At 44.0% G+C, this 27,587-nt stretch overlaps 1 protein-coding gene across 2 annotated transcripts; it reads left to right on the forward strand.

Moving 5' to 3' along the window:
• ANXA3 (annexin A3) lies at positions 1-26,957 on the forward strand. 2 transcript variants are annotated; one of them, XM_020813934.3, is made up of 13 exons: positions 1-141; positions 2,055-2,092; positions 7,144-7,231; positions 9,191-9,285; positions 12,032-12,145; positions 13,403-13,493; positions 17,252-17,331; positions 18,056-18,112; positions 19,991-20,084; positions 20,950-21,045; positions 23,443-23,501; positions 24,795-24,917; positions 26,463-26,957. In XM_020813934.3, the coding sequence occupies exons 2-13, from the start codon at positions 2,078-2,080 to the stop codon at positions 26,520-26,522; spliced, it is 972 nt and encodes a 323-aa protein (XP_020669593.3). In that variant the 5' UTR covers positions 1-141; positions 2,055-2,077; the 3' UTR covers positions 26,523-26,957. The 2 variants fall into 2 exon arrangements, with proteins under 2 accessions (XP_020669593.3, XP_072858142.2); XM_073002041.2 differs by lacking the exon at positions 1-141 and adding an exon at positions 1,739-1,823.
• Positions 26,958-27,587: the final 630 nt, after the last annotated feature.

A 27,587-nucleotide genomic window follows, 5' to 3' on the forward strand; every position in this document is an offset into this window, starting at 1 on the left:
ACACCCTTCCTCCTGGGCCGGACAGGTGGAGCCAACATAAGGCCAGGCGCCGCGCTCCCTTTGCGCTCCGCGGTAGCTGGAGGATCGATTCCCGCCGCCGGCTCTGCACATCGCGCTGAGCTCCCGGATCGTCTCTTATCGGTATGGAAATAAAGTTCGTTTTCCCCCACTGATGCTAAGCAGGGGCTTGTGGGGTCGGCTCTCCCTCCCTCTTTCCCCACGTTCCCCTTGTCAGCTTTCCTTCTCACCTCCGAGGCCATTCCCTGGGCTGAGCAACAGATCCTTCTCCCGCCTGGCGCCTTTCCCTCCCAGGATTGCGCGCCAGGTTCCGGGTTGGTGGTGGATCGGGGCCCCCTTCGCACCGATTGCCCCTTCCTTCTGCCCCAAAATATGGTTCCGCTTAGAGGGCGATCCGAGGAGGGAGAGAGGACACGAAAAACAAAACAAAAACAGGGACACTTTTTGCCTAGGGTTGCCTAGACCTTCTGTCCTTGTCATCATCCTCCGCCTCATGCTTTCTCTCCAGTTCGGTCAAGGCGGCATAAGTAGCTCCTCTTCAGTTAAGTCCTCCTCTCTTATTTCTACAACGGCTTTGCGAGGTAGGACAGGCTGAGGAAAAGCCTCAGGGAATGTTCTGGCTTAGTGGAAACTGAAATCCGGATTTCCCAAAGCCTCGACCCAGCTGCACCCTCTTAAGGACAAGATCATCTTTGTTGACTTGAAGTTCATGGAAGGGAGATTCACCTCTGCCTCTTGGGGGGGGGGGGTAATATAGCTAGGAGTGGAACCTCCATGGGCAAAGGTAGAATATCTGTGACTCTCCAGTGCTGCGGCTGAAGGACAGCAGCTGTCTGACTCTGTCGTGACTTACCCTTTTTAGCTTTTAAATATTGTCTTTTTAATGATGTAAAGCTGTCTTGGGTCCCTTTTAAAGAGAAAGGTGGGGAATTAATTCATTCATTCATTAGCCTAGTGTTGCCTGGCATTAATTAACAGCTGGCAATGCTTCTGGTCGGTCAGCACTTCCAACTTGGTCACTCCCTCCAGATGTTTTGGGCTGCAGCATCTGGCTTGCGGGACTAATGAGAATTTGAAGCCCCAGAAAAGCTTATCGAGGGCACCAAGTCAGGGAAAGATGCTGCAGTGGATCTACATGGTGGTTGGCCATGTGCTTCTGCGCAGTAACTTCCAAGGTGTTCCAAACACATTTTTTACAGTTTCGGGATGGGTCGCCAAGCAAACACACATTTTTAGGATTCCTTTCCTGCCACTAATGCTTTTTTTGAATGCTTGCTCTTTTGGGTAGAAATTCTCTGTTCTGGGAGAAGCTAAGGTTCCATGGATATTCCCTCTGATTCTCATTCCATACAGCCTGTGGGTAATGCCAGAAGGCCATGTTATGACAGATGTAAATGCTGTTAATTGTTATTTGATATTAATTGTTTTTATTCTGCATTTGCGAGCCGCCCAGAGTAGACTATGACTAAATGGGCGGCATATAAGCTCAATAAATAATAAATACAATAAATAATAGGTTTGGAGATAACACAATTTCACAAGAGCTGGGAGGGAAATGGATTTTCCTAGGTGCAGTATGTTTGTTCAGTCTATTGCTGTGCTAATGCAAAGTTGCTGAGTGAGGTTTGGCCTTCAGTGGGAAATTAAGAGCCGTTAACTTTACAAAAGACCTGCTCCTCAGTTGTTTTGTGTCCATCTAGCAGCCTACATCTTTGGATCATCTTTATGGTGGGCAGGCTGTGAGAACTGCCCTAACGTCCATCTGCACTTCCAAAATTACTGCTACAGCACTGTGAACAGTACAGGTAATGTAGAAATGTCTGAAAAGGAATGAAAACTAAAATGAGGGTCCGCAATGTTGCAGACATTTGAAAAGATATTGAGGCTTGGGGTGCTCTTTCAGTTGGTGTCATGGGAACTGGCCTGTAGGTTCCTGCGGCAGTAGTATCAATGGCCTTTCATGGATTTTACAATATTTGCTTGTATTGAGAGTTGCATCCTTATTACAGTCTGATTATTAGTTTTTGCCTTGGCAGACTCTTGCTGAGAGAAAAGAACCATGGCTTCTATTTGGGTGAGTAGAATCATGATATCCATGTGCAGTTTGAACACACACACACACACACACACACACACACACACACACACACACACACACACACACACACACACACACACACACACACACACACACACAGAGCAATGTTTAGTTACATTTAATAGCTAAATAACTCTTTAATTCTTTAGAAAAGATGTTCTTAAGTAATCAAAAAGCAGATTTTAAAGAAATGTCTTATGCAGAGTTTTTCATGGACTAGAAACGACTTTAATAGACAGCATTGAATTATATTCTAAGCTAATATGTATGTATTCACACACGATACCAGAAATGGGGACCTGGAAGTAGTTTGTTTAAAGGCAAATGAAATGTAACAAATACAGGCTGGCAATTTATATGTGATCATAAAACTACTCTAATGACTGTTCACTGAGCAGTGCTGATAATAATAATAGCATCTGGGCCTTGGTAAGTGAATGGCTACTGGCAAAGAGATTAAAAACCTTTTATCTTGATACAAGCCTGATGTGATAGTATTGAACTTCTTGACAGGTTATAATTCAGTGGTTACACTGAAAGGTCTCGGTACTATATATACATGATGATGAGATGAGAAGATGTTATTCGTGTGGGGATTAATGGTATTTTGAAAAGTGACATAACAACAGATAATGTCATTGTTTCTTTTGCATAACATTTACAAATCACTTTTGTGAGGCCAAAAATGACTTCTGGACATAATGTGAGGTGTTTTCCCTCTCAAATTGTCCATTGGGCCATTTTTAACTGTTTTAAATAGACTTTATTTTACAAAAATCCCTTTTAAAATTATTTTTTGAGTTTCATTTGCTGCTTCAGTGCCTCTTCTAGATCATCATATAAAATGTGCATATCCTATAAAAACAAATTACGGTTTTACTTCCTCCAGAATATGCTTTTATTGATATGAACATCTTATACCAAATTGTTTCTGTCTGGAATAAGTAAGTCATCTTGCAGCCGGGGAAAATGGTTGAATTAAAATTCAAATGCTTTCACAGCTACTTTTTTTAAAAAATTGAATAATAAAACTACTGCTTATTCATCCAATTAGTCAGTATTTCCGTCATTCATGTTTGCATAATTTTATTCCTCTCCTTAACAGGAAATCGAGAGTTGTTTTACCAGTGAGTCATTTTGTTTAATCCCAGAGGGCAGGAAAGAACTTGCATTAATTCTATAGCTGCCAAACGGGCACTTTTATTTTAATTAATTAATTGATCAATCAATCAATTAATTACTTTTTTAATCATCCAACTAGTGAAAAGCCACTGCCCCGGGTGGTTTACAACAATGTTAAAAACAAAGCCCACCTCCATCTGGAACTATAAAATCGAACTTGAAAACAGCAACAAAATATTTTTGCTTTAGAGATGGCTAGAGCCACCATTTTAATTCTCCCACAATACCCTGGGACATCCAAAGATAGTGTTACTCTTGGACATTTTGGGCAGTTTTACATGAAGGCAGTGTAAAATGGAGAGCGAAAGTCCAAACCTGTTGCTGCCCTGTAATGCCAGGTTCTGATGCCAGACTTGGTTAAATTGCATTGGCTAGTCGTAAAAGAGTACATAGGGAAAAGGTCTTTTAAAGATAAATATCAGCAGAAAATGGGACCAGAAAAACTGCCTGCTCCTTCAGAATCCTTGAGAAAGATTTCTAAATATGTTTGGAATGCACTTGTGAAGTTGTGTGTTTGACTTTGTGTTCCTTTACAGGACATTCGTTAGCAGGGATTGGACTGTTAGGCCTTACACAATCCTCCGTGAAATTAGGGAAGTTCTTGATGGTTTCACATTTGTTGTTATTAGATTGTGTCCGTGTGCAATAACAGTGACAGAGCCCATAGCTCAGTGAGTTAAGTACAGTGGTGCCTTGCTTGACGATGTTAATTCGTTCCAGCGAAATCGCTGTAGAGCGAAAACGTCGTCAAACAAAATTAAAAAAAACATTGAAACACATTGAAAACCATTCAGTGCGTTCCAGTGGGCTGAATACCTGCTCGTCTAGCAAAGATCCTCCATAGGGGCGGCCATTTTCGGTGCCTGTAGTGAGAAAAATCAGTCCTAAAAACAGCAGGGGGCCATTTTCTTCAGCTGGTGGCCATTTTGAAACCCGACAATCAGCTGTTTGCTGATCATCGTAAAGCGAAAATCGGTCCCCGAAGCAGGGGATCGGTCCCCGAAGCACAGCGAAATAAATCATCGTTTTGCGATTGCAAAAGCAATCGCAAAAACGTCAGCGTTAAGCAGATTCATTGTCAAACAGGGTAATCGTCCAGTGGGGCACGACTGTATCTGGCTGTGGATCCAGACATTGGGAGTTCAATTCCCCTACTGTACCTCCAAGGAGAAGAGCTAGCCTGTGTAGCCTTGGGCAAGCTGCACAGCTCCAGAATTGCCCCCAGAAGAAGGCAATGGAATATTCTCTACCTTGAAAACCCTGAAAAGGGTCTTTGTGAGTGAGAATTGATGGCATACGATGATGATAAGCAAACACCACAAAGGAAAGGGTCCAAAGGTCATCATCATCTGAAAAATATCCTCTGATGTTTCACATGATCCAGCAGGTAGGCACACACTAAGATTTCACCTGTTTTGACAAGCCTTCCCTATGTAGTCCAACAGCTATCTGTAACTCCATTTGGCCAGATGCTAAAATGTGGTGTTCAGCCTATTAGTGGCTATTACATTGTATCATGATTTTGGCATGTTGTTTATGTAGTTCATTTTATTATTGTTGTACAACCTTTTGAAATGTTCAGATCTAAGTGGTTTGTAAATGTTAGTGAATTAAGAAACAAAAATAAGTAGACCAGACGTTCTGTCTACTAACTCATCAAATGACAGAGCTTGGAAACACCTAATCATAATAACTTGCAAGGTGCTCATTTTCCTGATATCAAAATGGTAACAATATTACAACAATACTACTTTCAGGAAAATGGAGAAATGCTTTGCAAAAGGTATAGCAGCTAACCCACTATTTCTTAGGCCTTTGAACTACAAAGTTTAATGGAGCAGTTTTAAAGAACAGTTCCATAAGTTCTGGAAAACTTTATAAATGTGGAGATGTGCAGTCCATTTTTTGGTGCTAGAAAATGTGCAGCTTTTGTTTTGTAGCGTTAGTATCGTGGATTCTAAAAATGTTAAAATCAAGGGAAGGAAGGAAAAATCTTCTCTTTGAACACTTGAGCATATAAAGTCCGGGCCATGTGGTCTTTGACGAGGCAAAGCGGTCCTCTTTTTTGAGGAGGTGCCAAAGTATAAGAAGATTCATCTTGCACGGTGCCATTTCACCCACGGTGTGTCCGAGTGCCCTGCTTGCTTGTCCTTTTTTTCTCAAGTGGACCCGGTGTGCTTGAGCAGAAAACTTTAAATTGCTGCAGTTGTTCTCCTCGCAAGCACCCTGGCTCCATAAGTTTGCCCTGGACTTTCTAGTTACTCAATGGACGAAAGAACTCAAGCTGTTTATTTTATTACCGAAACAGGAAGCAGAAGGTAGAAACTGCAGTTGGTGGCTCGATTCTGCAAACATCCGGTTGAAGCCAGCAATTGCCTTGGGCTTGTTTGTTGACAGCCTGGGGTCATACTAGATGCTGAACTTTCTCCGAATCCCTGTCTAGATGGCTTCAAAGGCATCCCGACAGAGGACTGATCATCGTTTTGACATTGTTGTGGGCTTCTTTTAAGAGAATGCAGCTCTCTGCACAATACGCAGGGCTGGCCCAGCCATACACAAAGACAAGAACGGTGTCAGGAATGTGATGGCTTGCATGTTCATTTTTTTACTAATAACTGTGTGGTTGCATTTGAGCATGCTCGGGACCAGTTCTTCACAAAAGCAGGATTCTAATGTCAAGGCAATCTCACTTGAAAGAAAGAAAGAAAAGAAAGCAAGAAAATCTACATTTCTGAAAGGCTAAGGTCATAAGCTTCTGACTTTTTTCCTCCCTCTCCACAACCCGGTGAACTTTCTCTGTCCCTAAATTGGATATTTCCAATGAATGGAGAGGACTCAAATGTATATTTGCAACTTCTTCCCTCAGGCGTTAATAAATCAGCACTTGCATGACCACGTCACACAACAAATGGTAGCTTCTGTTGTTGCATTTCAGTGGCTTTTCTTTTTCAGTGTCATCTTTAAGAAAAAAGAAGAAAGTCAAGTTTCTAGCTCTCATGGTTGTGGAAGAGGAACAGAAATAGGTCTATCAGCATAGATTCCCTCCCCCCCCCCCGGGAAGGCCAGCCACATGGCAATGGCCAACCACGCTGGTGCCTCCAAAAACCCTTTCAGGGTTACCATAAGTCAGAAGCAGCTTGACAGTACAGTAGGGGCCTGTCTTATCTGCAGGATCAGTATCCACTGATTCATTTATCTGATGTATTTACCGTAACTGGCCACAACAGGGAGGCAGAGACCACGCCATGTGTAGCGTTCAATACTTCCACTTTTGGGGGCATCCATGAGAAGGCTTAAAACTGATCCCCAACAGATACCACAATCCTACAGTACATAACAACAGCATAAAATTACTTAAGATCTGTGCTGGATCAGACTGAATGGCTACCAGTACAGCATTTAGTTTGGATGCTGGCCAGCCAGATGCTTCTAGAAAGCTTATAAGCAGGACATGCAACACTGTCGTGTCTTCTTACTGGTAGTTCTCATTGTTTGGAGCCTGGCTTCCTCTGGTCCTGGAAGGGATATATAGCTGGCTGGCCTAGCAGCTATTGATCAACATACCCTTCAAGAAATTGTCTAATTCCCCGACAACATCTTTTGAGAGCACTTTGAGCAGGAGATTTAGTCTAGATTTCTACCTGAGGCCCTATCCACAGGGCAAAATGGGGATGAAACTTGGGGCCTTTGATGGACAAAGAGAACATGCTCTGTAGCCATGTTTCATCTACTCCACCCCCCCCCCCGTGTGTCCTTGGTGGGTTTCTTAATCTTAAACCCATTTCTAAATGTGTGTTTGGTGAGCAGTCTGAGTCTGACTTTCCATCTCTCTCTCTGCCTCTCAGGTTGGAAAAAGTGGGACAATACAGAATCACCCTGGGTTCAATCCATCTGAAGATGCTAAGGCAATTCAGAAAGCCATCAAGGGAGTAGGTAAGTGGTCCCCTTGATCCTTCACCAGTTGAGGAATGGGATCAGTTTTGTGTGCTACGTCCCTGTGGGATTGTTGTGCAGTGGTCTTTTTCTGCCCTACAATACACTTTCCCTTAGGTTCCCGCTGTTGTGACAGCCATTGTGGCTTTGGTAGGTCAACATGGGCCACTAGGTCAAAATCAGCCCTTGGCAGTTTTCTGAAAACATTGGTGGTGGTTTGTTGGGGGGGGGGCTTTCCCAAGGTTCACCTGTCGGCCCATGATGTCACTTTAAAATCAGCAAACGATTAACTTGTAAATGAACAAATACGAAGATAGTGATCTCCTGTTGCTTATTCCCTACATCAGAGATTCAGAGGTAGGCTGCTTCTGAATGTGGAGGCGACATCGTTGGAGAATTTAAAGCAAAAACTGACTTTCTATTCGTCAGCGATGCTGTAGCAATAGATGTCCTATATTGTCAATGGGCTGGACTAGATGATCTTTCAGATCTCATCTAGCTTTAGGTGAAAAGTCATCTAAGCTAGAGGCAATGAAAGAAACACCCGCAGTTATACCAGGTCTCTAGCTGCAATTTGCCTTGCTCAGTCTCAGATACTACTGATTTCTCTTCACAAGGGCACTTTGGGGAAGAATCTAGCCTTGAGTCGCCCAACGCAGAGCAGCCATTTTGAGGATAACATTGGCTTCTCATTGCTATGCCAGCTGTTGTGTCTTGGATATAAAATATTCACCAGAGCATCCTGTGGTCTTAAGGAAAGCTAGGAGTGGGGAGTGGGCAGTGTGTGAGAGATGGAGAAAGTGTATGTTGAGAGAACATGAATAAGTGGCCAGAATCTGACTGGGATTTTACTCTGGAGCAGGTGAAATCACAAATGTCACATTGACAAATGGCGGCTAATGAACAAGCGGCTGGTGGGCAGCCTAGTCACATGCCAGTCGGGAAGCCAGGCACGCAGCCAGCACCCTATTAATGAGCTACAATTTCCTGTTGTGATTTAGGCAACTTTGTTTACTCTGTTTGGGCTGGGTGTGTGAGTGAGGGAGAAAGAGAGAAAAGAAATGAGAATCAAGAGTATGTGTGCATCTATATGAAGAGATAGGGTGTGTGTGTGAGAGAGAGAGTGGATGTGAATGAGAAGCATATGAGGAAGAGAGGGCGGGAGAGAAGGAGACACAGAGAGAAAGACAGAGGACAGAGAGGAGAGATAGAGGTATATGAGGGAGAAGAGGGTGGTATGAGAAGGAGGGATGGAAAAGTATATATGGGGAGGATATCAGGAAAACAAATTCAAAAAAAGAACAAGAGACAAAAATGTTGTGGCACCTTAAAGACAAACTGCTTTGTTTTAATACGAGCCAAACCCACTTCCTCAGATGTAAGAGTGAGTTTGTATGACTATCATAATTTATACTTGGCCCCATAGCCAGGTGGGGATACAAAGAATGGACAGAGAGACAGTAGTTCATTAGACACGAAGAAGGCTAACAAGCTGGGAAGAATATCCCTGATCGGCTTGCAAGGTGATGGGGCTGTCGTTGACACAAGTGGGCAACGGGGAATCGGTGTAGGAGGGTGAGGGAGTGTTTGGAACTGAGAATGGGGAGAAGTGTGACAGTATGCGTGGAATTGGGTGTGTGAGAGAAAAGGAGAAATTGTGTGTGTGTGTGTGTGTGTGAGAGAGAGAGAGAGTGAGAGTGTGCATGGGAGTGTGCTCTAGCATGTGGGGGAAGGAGTCTCTGTGTGCCAGAAGGAATGAGTGTGCAGAAGGGGAAGAATTGGGTGTGGGTGTGGATGGGAGCCAAATCTCAGCCACACAAAGGAGATATTTCAATTGCATTCTGAATAGCCATGGGAGTGAAGCTTGTCCTTTGATGGCAGAGATTTTCCCCTGGGGAGTTCAGCCACACTTTCGTTGGCAACGTCTTGCCCGCGTGTCTATTTTGGTTTTGCTTTTAGGCACGGATGAAAAAACCCTGATCGATATCCTGACCACAAGATCGAATGACCAGCGGCAGCAGATTGTGAGGGAGTACAAGGCAGTTGCGGGAAAGGTACTGCTTGGAAAAAGATGGCAAGGCAGGAAAAGGGTCTGTCCTTCTGTATAGGACAGCTGGTGTCTGGATGCACCTCAGGTTTAGCACAATCACTGATTTATTACACTTCAAAAAGGGTGATCACAAATTGGAACAAGTTCAGAGGAGGGTGACAAGGAGGATCGGGGCTGGAAACCAAGGCTTATGAGGAAAGGCTGAATAAATTGGGCATGTTTAGCCTTGAGAAAAGAAGGCTGAGGGGTGATATGATAGCACTTTTCAAATATTTGAAAGGTTGTCATACAGAGGAAGGGCAAGATCTGTTCTCCATCATCCCAGAGTACAGAACATGCAACAATGGGCTCAAGTTACAGGAAGCCAGTTTTTGGTTGAATATCAGGAAAAAGTTCCTAACTGTTAAAGCAGTATGACAGTGGAACCAGTGACCACAGGAGTTGTTCAGTGCTCTAACACTGGAGGCATTCAAGAGAAACTTAGACAATTACCTGGCAGATATGCTTTGATAGTATTCCTACGTTGAGCAGGGGGTTGGACTTCACACACACACACACACACACACACACACACACACACACACACACACAGAGAGAGAGAGAGAGAGAGAGAGAGAGAGAGAGAGAGAGAGAGAGAGAGAGAGAGAGAGTGGTGCCTCGCTTAACGATTTTAATTGGGAACAGATTGCCGTCCTTAAGCGAAAATTGCCATAGGAAACATCGCTAAGCGAAACGCGGTTCTCCAATTGAAATGCATTGAAACCTATTCAATGCATTTCAATGGGGGGGGGGAATTACAGCAAATTCAAAAAGAGTCAGAAGAAAGTCAAATTAGTTTAACAAAGGGTTTATTAAGTGCACTTATGATTCCAAGCATTCTAAACCTTTTAAAACATTTTTAAACATTTAAAAGACAGCCAACACAAGGCTATCAAAACCCTCGTTAAGTGAAACAGGGGGACCCAAACTGTCATTGCTATGCGAAGCAAGGAAACATTGTTAAACGGAGCGCAAGATCGCTTCGGAAAACTAATCGTTAAGCGATTACATCGTTATTTATTAACAAAAACCCATTGTAATAACCTTTACTATATGCAACTGCTGCATTAAAAAAAACACAAATATGCTGATTGAACTATTTCGCCATATCCCTCCTTTTTATCCCCCTCACCTTTGGGAGTCCGGTCTTTGCTCAGGCAGATGGCATGTCTGAGGAAAAACCTTCGGCCCTGCTGGGATCACCCATGGCAGTTATTTTTTTAAAAAAAGCAGAAAAGGGTCAGTGTGGTGCACTTGACAGAACATCAGACTTGGAAAAACAAGGTTTAGTATTGTAGAGTGTAGCCAACTCCCTGTTACAGAGCTTATTACTACAGAGTATAGCTTAAGAAGAAGCTGACAGCATAGACCAAGATCCAGGTCTCTAGGGCATGTATCCTGAGCACACTCCTGCACTGCAGTGAGTCCTGGACCCTTCATGCATGCCAGGTGAGGAAGCTGAACACCTTCCATATGCGTTGTCTCTGACACATTTTTGGTATCACGTGGCAGGACAAAGTTCCAAACAGAGTAGTCCTAGAACGAGCTGGAATTGTTAGCACGTACACATTACTGAAACAGTGACGTCTACGCTGGTTTGGGCATGTCGTGTGAATGGTCGGATTCCAAAAGATCTCATGTATGGAGAATTAGTGCAAGGAAATCGTGCCAGAGGGAGACCATAGCTGCAATACAAGGAGATCTGCAAGCGGGATCTGAAGGCCTTAGGAATGGACCTCAGCAGATGGGAAACGACCTCTGAGCGTTCAGCCTGGAGGCAGGTGTTGCATAATGGCCTCTTTGCCTTGGCCTGCTGGACAGGGAGCTGGACAGGGGACAGATTGAAAAGATGCAGACGGATGAAAAAGTTATTTATTTTATTTGAACATTTATAGCCCACCCTATATCACAAAATCTCAGGACAGGTGACAAAGCTGTATGAAACAAGGTTAAAGCATAAGATACTAGAAGCAATTTAAAATTAAAACATTCAGACATTAAAAACATTGAAACTGTGCAGGGCACCATCCTCAACCCCAAAGAATCTAATAAATAAGTGTGTCTTACCTTTGTACTGAAATGATGCCAATGTCGGTGCCAATCCAGCCTCCAAAGGGAATGCGTTCCAGAGTTGGGGTCCTGCATCAGAAAAAGTGGTTGCACCCCATTTTGCCACGTAATGAACTGTTCTCAATGGTAGAGCATGGAGGAAGGTCTTCCAGACAGAACTTGGTGATCACGTAGATTTATGTAGAAGGTGGTGCTCCTTAAAATATTTGAAGTCCCAAGCTGTTTAGACTGAACCGGACTTCTTGAGAGCTACTTTTCTAAGTGCAAGGTAGATTTGAATCGAGGAGTGTTCAGTCCTATCTGCGTGCACACAGTCTGAACTGGTACAGCCTTAATCTCATTTAAGAGCTAAAACAACATGAGATTATAAACCGGGTGGGAGATTAACTGAGCAGCGAAGGATCAATTTTTATTTATTTATTTTATTTATTTATTTTATTTATATCCCGCCTATCTGGTCGTGTCAGGCCCACTCTAGGTGGCTAACAATATTAAAAGATAATACAAAAAAATACGTATAAAGACAATTTTACATAACAGAAATACTGAACAGAATGGGAAAACTGAAGGAGAGGGGGGGAAATGGCAGGAGGTTTGACACAGAGAAGTATTAACTGCTCCTCCTTTGTTTATTTTTTAAGGAATTGAAAGATGCATTGAAGGGGGACCTGTCGGGAAATTTGGAGTGTCTTATGGTGGCTCTTGTGACGCCCCCAGCAGTATTTGATGCTGAACAACTGAACAAATCCATGAAGGTAAATCTACAAAGATGGCCTCGCGCCTCCCATAATTTATTTTGTTAAATCAGGAGGCCTGCCGTATTAATTTCTCCAATGCTGTTTGAGGAAAGAAAGAGATTACCATATTATACTGAGAAACCGACTCATCTCAGCGCACTGCAGTGTACAGCGACCTTGATTTGGGATTCAAAAATATCTCCCAGAAGGATTCCTGCACATAAAAGAGATCAGTGGATAGATGGATTGTGGGCAGATTGCATTCTCTAGGCAGTTTGGGGGCCCCTAGATCTTATCCAGTGTTCCCTCAGACAAAATATCCCCCCCAAAATCTCAATTTTGGCTGAAGTGGTGATGGTTTTGCAATACAGTAGTGCTTCGGTTGACAAATGCCTCTGTTAACATAATTTTCATTTTACAAATGGAAATCCATTGAAAATAATGCCTCGGTTTACATTTTTCATTTGTTTGTTTCTTTCGGTTTATGAAGAAAGTTTCCCCAGGATGCATTGTGCCTGGAGGTTTATAGCACCACCCCACGATTCACGTTCTGGTTTACAAATGTTTCGCTTTACATCATGTCCTGTAGAACGCATTAATTTCGTAAACCGAGGTACGACTGTACAAAGGGGCACAATCACAGTTTTTTTCACATGCTGTTGTAATCAAAGTTCTCCATTCTGTAGGCAATTAAAGTCCTCTGTTCCATTGCCTGTGATGAATAGGGGGCCTGTTCTGGATCTCATTTTCTGGATCTAGTGTATATGCAGATGTTCTTATGCACACACAAAGTTCTCTCAATGCGGGAGTTGTCCTGCCTGTGCCAATAATGTGGAATTAATAGACTCCCTCTCGCAAAGGGCCACGTGGTTTTAAACTTTGTATTTTTAACCTGCGGCATTGATCAATGAATGGTTTCGTGTTTTCAGCCCCCATCTGTAACTGCTAGTTCACACCTTTAACTAGTAGCTTATCCATGAATCAAAGAGGGTGCAGTCAAGAGGCTGGCACATCCCAGTGGGTTGAATGGGAAAGTTAAGCTCATGTTCAAATAAAAATGTAGAAGTTTTTTTTTAATGTTAGCTGGATTGTTCTCATTTTTCTTCCTCCCCCCTCCCCCAGTATGCAGAATTTTGTTTAGAATGATCTCTTTCAGCATCACAACCTGTATTTAAAATTAATGCTGTGGTTTGTTTGACCTTGTCTAGCTGGTCCACTAAACTGTATAGCAGAAAATTCCTAATGCTTCCCCCGCCCTCCTTCTCTCAATCCCAGGGTCCTGGAACCGATGAGAAGACCTTGATTGAGATCCTTGTCTCCAGGACCAGCAAGCAAATTAAAGAAGTAGCCCAAGCATATCATACAGGTAATTGGAGTTTTCGCTGGAGGCATCGCTGGGAAGGGCAGTTGCTGTATTGTTTTCTTCCGGGCATGTGGCCCTCCACTTCATCCTGGATTGGAGGTTCAGGGTTAAAAACCTGGAACTGGGTAACTGATCTGTGTTGGACGGAGTTTTGTTCGCATTGAAATAGTGGGTGTGTAGCTTGGGAGTCTGAGTAGCTCAGGTCAACTCAGTGGCTTAAAGCACTGGTTCTCAACCTTGGCATACTCAGGAGTTGTGGACTGCAACTCCCAGAAGCCTTCACCACCAACTGTGCTGGCTGGGGTTTCTGGGAGTTGCAGTTCAAAAACATCTGAGTAACAAAGGTTGGGAACCTAGGGCTTAAAGTGCCTCAGACCAGCTTTGGTGAGCCCATGAGCTGTGTTTTTTCCTGAACAGTGAAGATCTCCCCATAGTAACTAACTTCATCATTCAGACTACTATGCTATGCTTTGCCTGAAGCTACCCTTGTACTGAGGTGTGATGTTTACCCTTGTAACCCCTGCTTGTTTTTCCCTCACAAAGGCTCACGTTGCATTCTCTTCTCGCTGCCACCAGTGGATTACCTCAATCCACAATATAAACAATGTTTGTCAGAACACTTGTCTTGTGAACAGAAACAGAACTTATTTGTTCGAGTGAAGCAGATTGAATACTAACAGAAGTTTCTCAGATACACATTATATATAAGCAACAGTCCTCTCAGTACATACTTCTTTTCTCTTGCTATATCATTACCACCTTCTCTGCCTATTTTCCTAGCCAGCTCTCTCTCTCTCAGTATCTGTTCCCTCTCTCTCTGTCTAACCAGCCCTATCTGACTCCTCCTTCTCCCGCCAAGCCTCATGTAGCTGCTGACTCCACCTCTCCAGTCCTCTCATAGGTTCATGCAAATCAGCTCATGAATATGAATGGCATGAGTGACATGGGAGATCGCCACATACTGAGGCTTCAGTGAGTGCAGTATGGACTGCTGGTGGGAATACCATGCAGAAACTATACAACACTGGTTTTCAAGGAGTTGCATTGGATCCCAACAAATTTCCTGTCTTTATTGGGGATGCTAGTAATCACTTTCAGACTGCCGCTTTAGGTCATTCCTTGAGTGCATCAGAGGGAGACCTTTTTTTAGGCTGGAAAAATGAAGGATGCAAGGCCTTACACATTTGGCTGATGGTTGGATTCCAAAAGATCTCCTGTATGGAGAATTAGTGCAGCCTCCAAGGGAGACCGCAGCTGCAATACAAGGAGATCTGCAAGCAGGATCTGAGGGCCTTAGGAATGGACGTCAACAGATGAGAAACCTTGACCTCTGAGTGTTCAGCCTGGAGGCAGGTGGTGCATCACGGCCTCTCCCAATTTGAAGAGACCCTTGTCCAGCAGGCCGAGGCAAAGAGGCAGTCCAGACACAAGCAAAACCAGGGAGCTGGACAGGGAAGAAATTGTATTTGTCTTCAATGTGGAAGAGATTGTCACTCTCGAATTGGCCTTCTCAGCCACACAAGACACTGTTCCAAGACCTCCATACAGAGCACGTTACCAGAGTCTCTTGAGACTGAAGGATGCCTACTACTACACATTTGGACCATTTCCCATTAAGCGTATAAGGTACAGTTCAATCCTGGGTGTGTCCGCTCAGGCCCCAGTGTAGCCCTTTCCTGGACTGCAAAGTAGCATACAATGACATGCATCAATTTCTGGGCTTTAAACAGCTTCTTATCTTTCATCACTGATTGGAGATAAGAGCATAAGAAACCCTCAACTGAGTGAAGGTTCCCCACTGCTGCTTGAGAAGGATCTTTAAAAAAAAGATTATATATAAAGAGAGAGAACAATATTTTATACGTATATGCATATGTGTGTGCATTTCCTATTCCCAACATGACATTACTGTATGTCCAAGTAACCAAACATATGTTTGTGTGTTTGTTTCTTCAGGAGCCATTATCAGCACATGCTATTGAGTTTTATCCAGCTTAACATAATTGCGGTAGGATTCCACTGAGAGCAATTAGAAGTAATTAACTTGCATCCCTTTTATTTAGTTTTAGCTTGTTGGCGGGCCTGCTTTTGGGAATGTTTCCCCCTCCTCTGCTGTTGCTTTCCTTGCAACTCATCCCAAACTGCTTTCGTTTTGAGAAAGGGTGCCTGGCTTTCAGGGAAGATAAATTGCTGAGCCGTAGGGAAGCTGAGCAAGATGGATTGGGGAGTTTAATGCAGCCAGCCCAGTGAAGTCTATACTTGGGCTAGGCACAGCGTAGTAGCAGAGGTCTGGCTTTGATTAAGACCGGGAAGATTTATGACTCTTTGGCTGTTGAGATGGATCAAGCCCAGCCCTTGAAGCAGATAATGGCTTCCCACTGGAAGGCACTGGATTCCACTAGGAAGCCATACCAGCTGAGCAAGGAAAATAAAACAGTTTTGCAGAACAGGCATGCTGAGATGTGAGGAAACTTGTTTGGAAATCTCTAACTCTGTGGGCTGTTCAAGTGAATGATGACCATTTAACTGCTCGGTGTGGAAAGAACTTGGTTGTAACTGCCTGAGCTACAAGCACCAGGTTAATGCTCCATATATTTATGTAGCCTGTGGTCCTGCGGTCATCCTTGCACCAACTTTGTAGAGTTGGTCACTGCCAGAGCTGTAACTAACTGGTTGGGCACCTAGGGCGATCCACTTGGGACGGGTATGGAGGTTGCCTCTGTCAGTACCCGTTCCCCCCCATGGCCCCGTGTGAGTCACACAGAGTCCTCGTGGCTCGCAAAGGTGCAAAAAAAGGGGAACTTCCCTCTTCTAGATAGGTTGGAGTATCCACTTACGAATATCTTGGTTGCTTATCTTCAGAAGAATGATTTCCCTGGGCTTGGTGCTAGAGAAGAAGGGGTTAAATTACTTCCTGACAGTTGCATTAATCCCATGTTTTATCATGCCTTTCCTTTGCCAAAAATCTGAAGTTTACAAAAACATCTGACATGCGAAATGGTGAAGAGAAACATAGGAAGCCATTTTTATCTCTTCTTCTGGCAGCCTTTCTAATTCCACAGGGCATGAGGAACATGAGATATCTGATGTTCAGCTAAGCCAAACAACATTTAATGTTCTAAAAGCAAGCCTTCAATTGTTGTGCATCCTCTCTGCACACTGTTCTCACGTTGAGCCTTGGGAGGTGCCTAGCACTGAGTAAAACCCCTTGCCCCATCATTAAAAGGCACTATTTAAAGCTGAAAACAGTAAGTATACAAACGCTAGAAGAGATCAAACAAATATCACAATAAAAATGGTAGACAGAAGCAATGTGAAAAATGTATTCAAAGCAGTGAGGCACAATGATCTATCTGTGGTGCCTATAGCATACTCTAAATGTATCTCTAGGACCAGGAAGTGATGGCCTCGATTCCACGCAGCCAGCAATGAGGGGAAGCTTGTCTGAAAAGAAAGGTCTTTGCCTGCTTGCAGAAGGAGAACAAAGACGGGGCCAGATGGGCCTCCTGTGGGAGGGAGTTCCAGAGTCTGGGAGCAGCAACAGAAGACTCTCTCCCGGGTCCCCACGAAGTGCACCTGTGAGGATGGTGGGGCTGAGAGAGGCCTCTGCTGATGATCTTAAACCCAGAGCAGGTTCATAAAGGAGATGCCATCCTTAAGATATGTGCCTTTGCTGTTCATACACATTGTCTTGCTTACTGCTTTTGGTCTGAGCAAATGACCCCGAGCTTATCTCTTGGCCTTTTTTTATTTTATTACAGTCTATAAGAAGAGCCTTCGAGATGACATTAGCTCTGACACATCTGGGGACTTCAGGAAAGCCTTGCTAATGTTGGCAGACGTAAGAGATTCCTCAGTAAAACCACGGATTGTGTTCGCTGTTCATGGCTGGGCTACCATGCATGAGTCAAAGAGCTTATCCTTCATGAGTTGATGTTCCTTGGCCTGCAAGTGTCCCTTTCGGCCGCTCGTCCTAACCATAAGCCAAGTGCAGGGGTGGGTGGTATGGATGGTTGGGATGTATTTAGAAATCTCTGGCAATCCGCAGTAAGCCAGTTCTGTGTTTCCCACTTCCTAGAGGTTGACAGCGGCAGGAGCTACAAGAAGCTGTTGCTCCTCATTAATTAGGCTCCTGGAATGAAGAGAGTGTGTAGATCAGTGATTCTCAACCGTGGATCTCCAGATGTTCTTGGACTACAACTCCCAGGAATCTTGGCCAGCACAGCTAATAGTGAAGGCTTCTGGGAGTTTTAGTCCAAGAACATCTGGAGAACCCAAGGTTGGGAACCACTGGTTTCAAGGAAAAGCAGGAATGGATTTGCGTGTGGAAGGATTGTGACCCCAGTTTTGGTACTAAAACAGATCCTTGGGGCAAGCATGTGCTCAGAGGCATCCTGTTTCTTAATTCACCTTTCAGCTTTTTGATGTCTGTCTGCTTCCCCAAGGCCCTTATTTTGCACCTAGTCGATCTCAGATTTGATGTGCAAATTGTTAAGAAATAGCATTAAATAGTACATTGAAGATTAAAATTTTGGGTTTTAAGAAGGCTTTCTCTGTTGTTGCAGAGCAAAAGAAATGAAAGTGAAAAACCAAATGAACAGATGGCCAAGACGGATGCACAGGTAAGGGCAATTTAGGACTCAGCTAGCTTAAGGATTTCACAATAAGAAAGTTCCTTGTTTGTTTAAAATGCTCTCTCTCTTTTTGTTCATGAGCTTGGCTCAGAGCAGGCAAATTTCCATGGCTTTGGATGCTTTATTGCTCCCTTCTTTTCAAACCTTGGGGTGCCAGTCTCTAAACAAGGATATAGAACAGGAAGAGGAAGGGTAGATCCGGTGCAGCAGAGAGAATCAGAATCTCAAACTTCCCTGTTAGGAAACGCTGGCTGCTACCCCCTCTGTTCCAGTGCAGTTTGCATGCGGTGCCCAGGCCTCCTGAAGGAGTGCTTAGCACTCGGTCAGAGAGTTCGACAGGCCACTGACCTATCACCTTTGCGCTGCGGGAAGTCCCAAGACCTCAGCAGTGCATAGCGTAAGCCCCTTGAACAAGTCTGACCTTAAAAGAACACTTTACTTTTACCCAGTACTTTGCAAGTACAGACACATGGGCTTTGAGATTCCTTAGAATTCACAACAGGTCATTTAGGTAGGACTCTTAAAGAGAGCTAGTTTGTGGCCCTCTCCACCTCCTGGATTTAGCCAGGTCCCGCTGTTCAAGAGACCAGTCCTTTTGTAAGAATTTTTATAATTAATTCTTATTAGAAAAGTAGAGTTTCATAGAATCAGTTTATATTGCTCAAGCTTTAGCATAAAGAACATACTCAACAATTATAACAGTTAAATAAAATAACTAATCCCCATAAAAATAATAAACACTACTAAGCTGGGCTAAGGTAGACTAGCCCCACCTCCTTCTTTCTCTTTACTTACATTCTCTCTCCTTCAAGCCACATATTCAGACCATCAAGTTCTTCTTCTCTCTCATCATCGTGGAATCGAACCTCTCCCCCATAACCCATCGTCCATTTTTTACATTCTCTAACTCTTCCCTTCTTCTTGACACTTCATGGCTGTTAACCAATTAGCCTCAAGAGGCTGTAACACCTTTCTCCACCCTCAATTCCCATGAAGATCCACCTGTTTTATCTCTTCTCCAATTAGCTCGGATTGTTGAGTCCTTCACGGGCCTCTTTGTTCAACCTTCAGCTTTATTTCGAACCACGCTGTACCGGTTTTCAGAAAAACACTCTCATAGCACTCTCATAGCACTAAATTGTTCCAGGAGGCAGCAGCCTACACACAGACTGTTTAACCCCCAGCAAACGATGGTGGATTGTTTCAGACACTGGAATCAGAATACACTTAAAGGGTTGTGATGTCTGTCCAGATGTAGGTAAAATTTATGTATTTGTGATGGACTTTTTGTAAAATGAGTTTTGAACCATCCAAAAATGTTTGGGGAGGAGCATAAAGGTCTAATTACAAGACTTTGGAAGAGTTACTCTTTTGGACTACTTCTCCCAGAAACTCCCAGACAGCTTGGCTATTGGCATGCTGTGTGTTGGTGGTGGTTCAGAATAAATTTAGCACACTATAAATGGTTCAGCCATTATGATAGCTCTTTTCAAGTACTTGAATGGTAGTCATACAGAGGAGGGGCTCAAGCTACAGGAATCCAGGTTTAGGCTGCATATCAGGAAAAAGTTCTTAACTGTTAGAGCAGTACAACGATGGAACCAGTGACCTTGGAGGTGGGGAGTGCTCCAGTGCTGGAGGCATTTGGGAGAAAAATTGGACAACCATCTGTCAGATCTGTTTTGATCTGGATTCCTGCCATGGGCAGGGGGTTGGACTTGATGGCCTTATAGGTCCATTCCAGTTCCATGTTTCTGTGATTCTATGATTGATGCTTGGCCCAAACAATTACCTCTTTCAGAACTGTACGGACAAGTGCAAAGAGCACAATCATCTTCCTTCCTCCTTTAATCTTATATTCTCTAGGTCCTGTACAACGCTGGGGAGAAGAGGTGGGGAACAGATGAAGACAAGTTCATTGAAATTTTCTGCCTCAGGAGCATTCCTCAGCTGAAGCTAAGTAAGAGACTGGTTGAGATCTGCTGTTTTTGAGGGGTCTCTTAAAGTAGAGTTGCCTCCTTTAGAACATAGCTGCCCCATATATAAACAGACAAACAGCAAAATTAAATAATTTCAAGGATAATAAATTTAGAGTCGATTGGCCTGGACTATTTGTAGATATCCAGTAGAACTCATCCCCCATATTCACAGGGAATGAGTTCCAACTCCTGCCCATGGATGCTGAAAAATGCAAATTCTTGTGAACACTAGCACGGTCTCTGAATCCCTCTAAAGGCCAGCTCTGGCAACCTCACCGTTAGAAATGCACATTTCTGTTGAGAGTTCTGGGAACTGGCTTTAATTCCCAATAAAATGCAGAAGGCCAACTCTCTAAGTTCAGAATTAGCTACTGAAATTCTCGTGTTACATTTCTACTGATATCCACCTTCTCCAAAGCCAAGCACTTTGTGAAATAAGATTCACGTGGCTATATTTAAGTATAAAAGGTAAAAATGTATTTTACTCACTTAAATTCCAGGAATACAGCAGGCACTGGATACTGTGGTCCTTCGGCATACGAAGAATATAACAATGACAATGTTCTGAACTTCTACCCCAAACCTATCCAGTGCTCTCTGTCTTTCACCAGCCCTTGTGCAAAGACCTTCAACCCTACCTTGAAATTTGGTTTTTAAAAACAAAAGTGAAAGCCAGGGTTTTCAGAATCCTGTGCTCTACAGCCATCTTTTTGTATGTTTTGAGTGGGGGGAAGGGCAGTGTAGAACCCAACACAACCAGGGCTGTAGAAATAAAAGATACCTTGAGCATTTTGTTCAGACAAAGTACTTACAGAGTCGATACTCTTGCCTCCTGTCGTTTTGAAGCCTTTGATGAGTACCGAAAGCTCAGCGGAAAGAAAATAGAAGACAGCATCAAAGGTGAACTCTCCGGGGATTTTGAAGACCTGCTGCTGGCCATCGGTAAGGAAGACTTGAGATAAACCATCACCTCTATGCCTGTGGGTTGTTCCCAGGTCTTGTGGCCGAATAGATCCCATTCTGCTTGCACAGCTCTGCTTTTTTGCAAGATGATTCTCATCAGGAGCTGTGGATCACGTTCAGTCAAGGGGAGCAGCACCAGTACAAACCCCAGAGAGAGGGTAGAAGGCAAAGGTGGGCCCCAAGCTGTTCTAAACTTCAGTTTATGAAATGTTCACCCAGAAATGCATTTTGAGCATGCCGCGTTCGAAGCAAAATTATGCTTTCTCAGAAGCAGTAACGGTTTCCATTTTGCAAGAGCGTCTTCCACTAGTGTAGACTTTCTGCAACCCAGCACTCCTCCAGAGGGCTGTGCTGGCTGGGGACGATGGGGTTTGTGCTCCAGCACAACTGGAGAAATGCTGGTTTTGGGAGGCCTGCACTAGTGATTGCTTTGAGCATGGCAGCACAATCTTGGAATTATAGAACTGGATTGCTGGAAGAGATGCCAAGTCTAACTTTTGTCTGTGTCGGACGTTTACTTCTACAACGTCCTTGAGAGATGGCCACCTAACCTCTGTGACAGAAAGCCATCTAAACTTGGAAAACGTTCAGTAAAGCTACACACACACTACACACACACTACACACACACACACACACACACACACACACACACACACACATTTCCTTGCAATATGAATCGGTTACTACCATCTGCAGCAACAGAAAATGAGCTTCCTCCATCTTCCACATGTGACAGCCCTTCTACAGTGGGGTCTTGACTTGAGAACTTAATCCGTATTGGAAGGCGGTTCTCAAGTCAAAAAGTTCTCAAGTCAAATCTGCATTTCCCATAGGAATGCATTGAAAACCATTTGATCCGTAACTGCTCTTTTCCGTCCATAGAAACTAATGGGAAGCTGCTATTCCGCCTTCGACCACTAGAGGGGGATATTTTGTTTCTTAGGTCAAGAAAGGTTCAGGGAAGGCAGGGAAAATACAGTCCAGGCAGGACAGTACCAGGCAGTCCGAAGACTGTCTCCCAATCCACTCTCTAAACGCTGGGAGGAGTGAGGAAGCAGACAGGCACCCTTTTCACTGGCCAACAGTTAACTGAAAGTTCACATTTTGCACTTTCCCTGCCTCCCACATGGTTTTTTTTTCAGTTCTTAACTCAAATCTAAGTACGTAAGTCAAGTCAATATTTTCCTATGAGAGCGGTTCTTAAGTCAAAATGTTCTTAACTCAAGCCGTTCTTAAGTCAAGACCCCACTGTAATTTTTTAAGACAGCTATCTCACCACCACCCAATCTTTTCCCCTCCAGTCCAAATATACATGTTGTTCTCGGGTGGTTTTCCAGGGGCAATCTCATCCATTCTATTCTCTTTTTTTTCTGGGGGACCCTGGAAGGACTTTATTGGCTGCATTTAGCACACCCTGATAATAGGTTTAGGCTTATAGCTTAATGTCAATTTGAAAACCTAACATGGATGTTACTGTCTGTAGACAAGAGATGGGCACGAATCGCTTTGTGCTGGGTCATCGTGCGTCCGTGTGGCACCACAGGTCCCGCCCACCCCGACCGGCTTCCCCATTCACCAGCTGGCACATGCTGTGACCGTCTAATTGCAGTAGGATCCCCGTGCTCCCCTTCTGGCAATTGGCCACTCAAGGGAGGAGGCAGGACAGGGATTCTTGCAGCACTGCCTTGGAGTGGCTGGCTTCCCCAGGAGGGGAAGGCGGGAAGCACATGCTCCCGCTGTGATTGGACGGTCACAGAAAGAGCAGGAGAAGAACAGCATGCACTGGGTGGGGAAGAGTGGGGAAGCCAGCTGAGGATGGGTGAGAGAAGGCTGAGGATGCACGATGACCCAGCACGAAGCGATTCGTGCCCATCTCTACTGTACACTCAAGTCAGCAATGGAATGTTGAAATGCCTTAAAGATTAACAAGATAATAAGCTTGGTTTTCTCAGAATCTTTTTCTAGACTGTAGATTCTTCAGACGGACCCAAGCCAAATAAGGGCAGTTCTTTTCATAAAGGTGTTTTTTTTTTCCTTTTAGGGTGTCCCTGTATTGATTATTTTGGGAATACAAAAAGGCTAGCAACACCCCCCCCATCCAATTTTGTAATGGTCAACAATGAAAGGTTAATTGCATTTTCATAAAGATAGGTTGGTCTATGAACTTTCCAGCAATTCTGCAAATGCAATTAACACAAGGACCCACAAGAGGGCAGCTGTAAGGAATGACAACAGGCCAAGGCATAGAAAACAAGTCCTTGATGGTACGCCCACCACTGTGCCATTCCAGGACATCTTGCGTTCTCAACATTGCCTTTTTGGAGAAAATAGAGCATGGGATCAGCCACACACTTTTCCTTTCTTCTTTCCACAGTGAAATGTGTGAACAATACTCCTGCATTCTTTGCCAAGAAACTGAACAAGAGTATGAAGGTAAGAATGTAGGAAGCGGATTTACACCCACTCGGATGGTTCGTCTGCCTTGCCAGGACGGTAGTGGTAAAATCTGAAGATCAGGTACTCAATTTGAGAGTCATGGCCATGGCCCCAAAAAGCATGTAAAAGGAAGCAGCGTCAGTGTTGGTCCCTGTGATGTGTGTGTTTTGCATTATGGAAGTGCTTTGCATTGATAGAACCGTAGAATAATTGAGTTGGAAGGGGCCTCTGAGGCCATTGAGTCCAACCCCCTCCTCAAGGCAGGGATCCAAATCAAAGCAGATCTGAGAAGCGGTTGTCCGATTGAATGCCTCCCGCATTGGAATGCTCACCACCTCCCAAGGTCATTAATGCCACCGTCGTACTGCTCTAACAGTTAAGAAGTTTTCCCTGATGTTCTGCCAAAATCTGGATTCCTGTAGCTTGAGCCCATTATTGCCTGTCCTGCACTCCTGGGATGTTCGAGGACAGATCCTGCCCCTCTTTTCTCTGTGACAACCTTTGAAGAATTTGAAAATTTGCTATCGTATCTCCCCTCAGTTTTCTCCACATTATGCATGACAACGCTTCTGCGTTGCAGCAGAACTTTGCCCCAACTGCTTTGCGTTATAGTAGAAAGCACTCGTACCTGTATTTCGCTGTTGGGAAAAAACATGTCTACCTTCTCCACTATTGTGACAATGGCAACTGAACTCCAAGGGAACTATGAAGCCTGAAAAGGGCTGAGGGTGGGAGGTGACAGGTTCATTCCTGCTAATGAGAAAGACACGGTGCTTTTGACCCTGGCTCCACTAAACCACTGCCTTCAGCCGTTTGAGATTTCAGACAGATTGTTCCCAACTTGACATGGAGAGATCAGCTTTTTGCATCCTCAGCCTTTCCACTTGGCTTGACGAACTTGTATCTTGGGGGAAATTATTAGGGAATTTAGGGCTATGCTGAATGGGTTTTCGGGGAGCTATAATAGCAAAAGGGAACACTTCCCCGCTCTGCCTGTACTTTCCTCGTTTGTGATGCTGTCTCAGGTTAAAAGAATTGTACCCCTGTGGGTGTTTTAGATATACATCTCATTTTTTTCTGGAAAAGGAGTATATTTAAATATTTTTAAAAGGGGAAATGTTATTGGCAGTCCTCCTGGGGTCAGAATTAAGGATCCAGTTGGTTTAAGAGGGATTAATGCTATTGTTGTTTGCATTGTGTTCTTATGATGTGCCATCTATATTATGCTTTATAAAATAAAAGAACAGATTATAGATGCAAAACAGATATCTTGTTCTCTGTTAATGTTAGGGAGCTGGGACTGATGAATCCACACTGAACCGGATCTTAGTGTCTAGGTCTGAAATCGACCTTCTGGATATTCGAGCTGAATACAAGAAGCTTTATGGTTGCTCTTTGCATTCTGCCATTCAGGTAAGTATGTGTGTAGGTCTCTGGAACAATGTTTGAGGGTTACTTGTGCATTGTTAAATGGGGCCTGTGGAACAAAACTGGAGGGGCTTGTTTTGTGTAGCATTCAAGCTTGGAATGCTGGCTTGTTCTTCTGTTGCAAGACAGAGAAACTGGGTCTGTTCCTTGGCTGGCGAAACCTGGCTTATTTGAAAGCAATATGTCATGACGATCCATTTGGGTGACTTTGGCGGTTCTTCTTGGCTGGGGACAAGAGCAATAAGCGAAGAATCTGCTCAGTGTGACATGAGCAGGAAGGAGACCTATCTTTTCTCTGCCCTTAACTGCATGTGTGAACAGGACGCTGGGGCAGGCTGGCTGGGGATTCTGGGAGTTGTGATCCGAAAAAAGTGATTTTCTTAAGCACTGAAACTGTGAAGAGAGCTCAAGTACGTAAATAGACAGATGCTTCCTTAGAGAGTTTCTTGGGCTGGCCAGTGAGCAGCAGTCAGCACAGAATCCCTGAGAACCTTGGCCTTCATTTTCATTCCAGCTTTTAAATGCTGGTTTCTGGTCCTCATGGATACGGGGAAATTACATAGGACCATCTAGAAATGTTTCCTGTTTTCCAGGTGACTTTCTGTTCACTTACCTCAAGAGATCAATATTTGAAGTTAATGCAATTATTTTTTTAAAAAAAACAACCCAAAATTAAAAGCTATTAAAATCTGATAAAATGAGGGAAAAGTGAAGGTTGCAAGCGAAGGATATTGTGTGCAAATATGTTAATGTCTGCATAGACCATGGCACGTGGCTCACCAAGGCCCCTTGATTGTCCCATCCCTCCCCCCCCACATGGTCCATTTTGATTCTGAGACATGGCACTGCAGACTTGGATCTGTAATCTTAGAACTGCAGAGTTGGAAGGTCCCCTGCGGATCATCGGATCCTGCCCCCTATCAAGGAGCCACAGTGGGGAATCAAACTCCTAACTTCTGGCTCTGCAGTTCAGTCCTCCAGTTCAATAAAAATGACCAATTTAAAAACATCCGATGGGGCGACCCTCCAAGGCGTGGGACTCTGGAAGCTGCTCAGACTCACCACATATAGATGGACGTACCTTGGCTCTGCATGGAGGAGGTGGGGTTTCCTTGAGAATCTGCAGATGTGTCGACTTAAGAGAAGGGCTTGGTGCCCAGATGTTTGCTGCTAATTAGGCCCTCCTCAGGCTGCACTGCAAAACAAGATCAGTGGTGACTGGGCATTTCTGGGGGACCCAAATATCCTCTCCCTCTGCATTCTTAATAGTCTTTCGTTGCCAAGAAAGAAAACCCTTGTCCAATATAAGAGGTCCTTATGTACCCAGAGAGCCATGCCCTGTAGTATCTTTAATTTAAAGGTTAATCCAGCCTGGCGGATGTACTGTAGCTCATGATTTAAAACATTGCTGCACTGCAGAGTTTTATCTTTTGTTTATTTTTGGAGATAAACAGTTTGGCATGTTCAGCGAGCAAAGCACTAAGCGGGCTCTTTCATGTTATTTGTCCCTTCCTTTGCTTTTCCTTGCAGTCTGACACTTCTGGGGATTACAGGACCACATTGCTCAGGATTTGCGGCGGTGATGACTGATGCAGGGGAACAGACCCGGGCCAAACTGCTGAGCTGGCGTTGTCTCCTGCTGCACTCTGCAGTCCTCGCTTGTGTGTGTGTGTCGCTTTACAGTGTTTAAGCAAGTGTAAAATCGTCACTGCTTGTTTGATTGCTTCCTCATTAGGCATCCAACAAACAGATGCTTATTTTAGTGCTTCCCTTCAGGCACTGGTTTCACCACCCACTGTGGTTTTTGGATGAAACCCCGCATGCATATTGTGTACCGGACTGATCTGCCTGCGCTAGAAAAATTACGGAGGCCAGTGAGGTTGGAGTCTGTCTGGAAATAGCAAAATGCAGATTACGCATTCAGTGTTTTTCTAGGAACCCTCACAATCTCAATGGAGCTTATCCAAATGCTGTCTCTCTATGGTTGATCTGCCTTTTGTTTCATTAAAAATCCCACCTTCTGAACTCACGTTTTCATTTCTTTGAAGTTACATGAAACATCTCTGATAATGGATGGGTTTCACAATTACTGGGTTCCTGATACTGTATGTGTATAAGAAGAGAGCCCATCATGTCCATGGTGGTGTACTTTGCTTGTTTTGTTCTCTAGGATGTCCAGAAGTAGTTTTGGAGAGACCCCTGCCTAGAACCATGGAAAGCCACCACCAGTTGGAGTCGATAATGCGGGCTAAATGGATTCCATAGACACGGGCTGGAAGAGTTTCTCTTTTTTTCCTAGTGTTCATGTTTCCTGGGAGATTTGTGGAGAGGTAGTCCAGGAGAACTTTCCTACTACACTCTGGAGAAGAGAAGCTATGTTAGTTTGTAGCAGACAAAAATGCAGCGACGTTGACAAGTCTTTGCATCTGAGCCTTCAGTCCCAAATTTGAGTCTTCAGTCCCAAGCTCCCAAGTCTTTGGTACCAAGTCTCGAGTCTCAAGCTCCCAAATCTGAGTTCCTCTTCAAAGCAAGCTCTTTTCCCCAGAAAAAGAAGAGAGAGGTGGGTGGGTTCTGAGTCGCAAGTTGAGCTGAGTCATTGGGAAAAAAAGTTGAGTCTGAGTTGACTTAAGTCCAACTTAAGTGGTGAGACTTAAG

The sequence above is a fragment of the Pogona vitticeps genome, chromosome 5 (assembly GCF_051106095.1).
Source record: "Pogona vitticeps strain Pit_001003342236 chromosome 5, PviZW2.1, whole genome shotgun sequence".
Taxonomy (NCBI): Eukaryota; Metazoa; Chordata; class Lepidosauria; order Squamata; family Agamidae; genus Pogona; species Pogona vitticeps.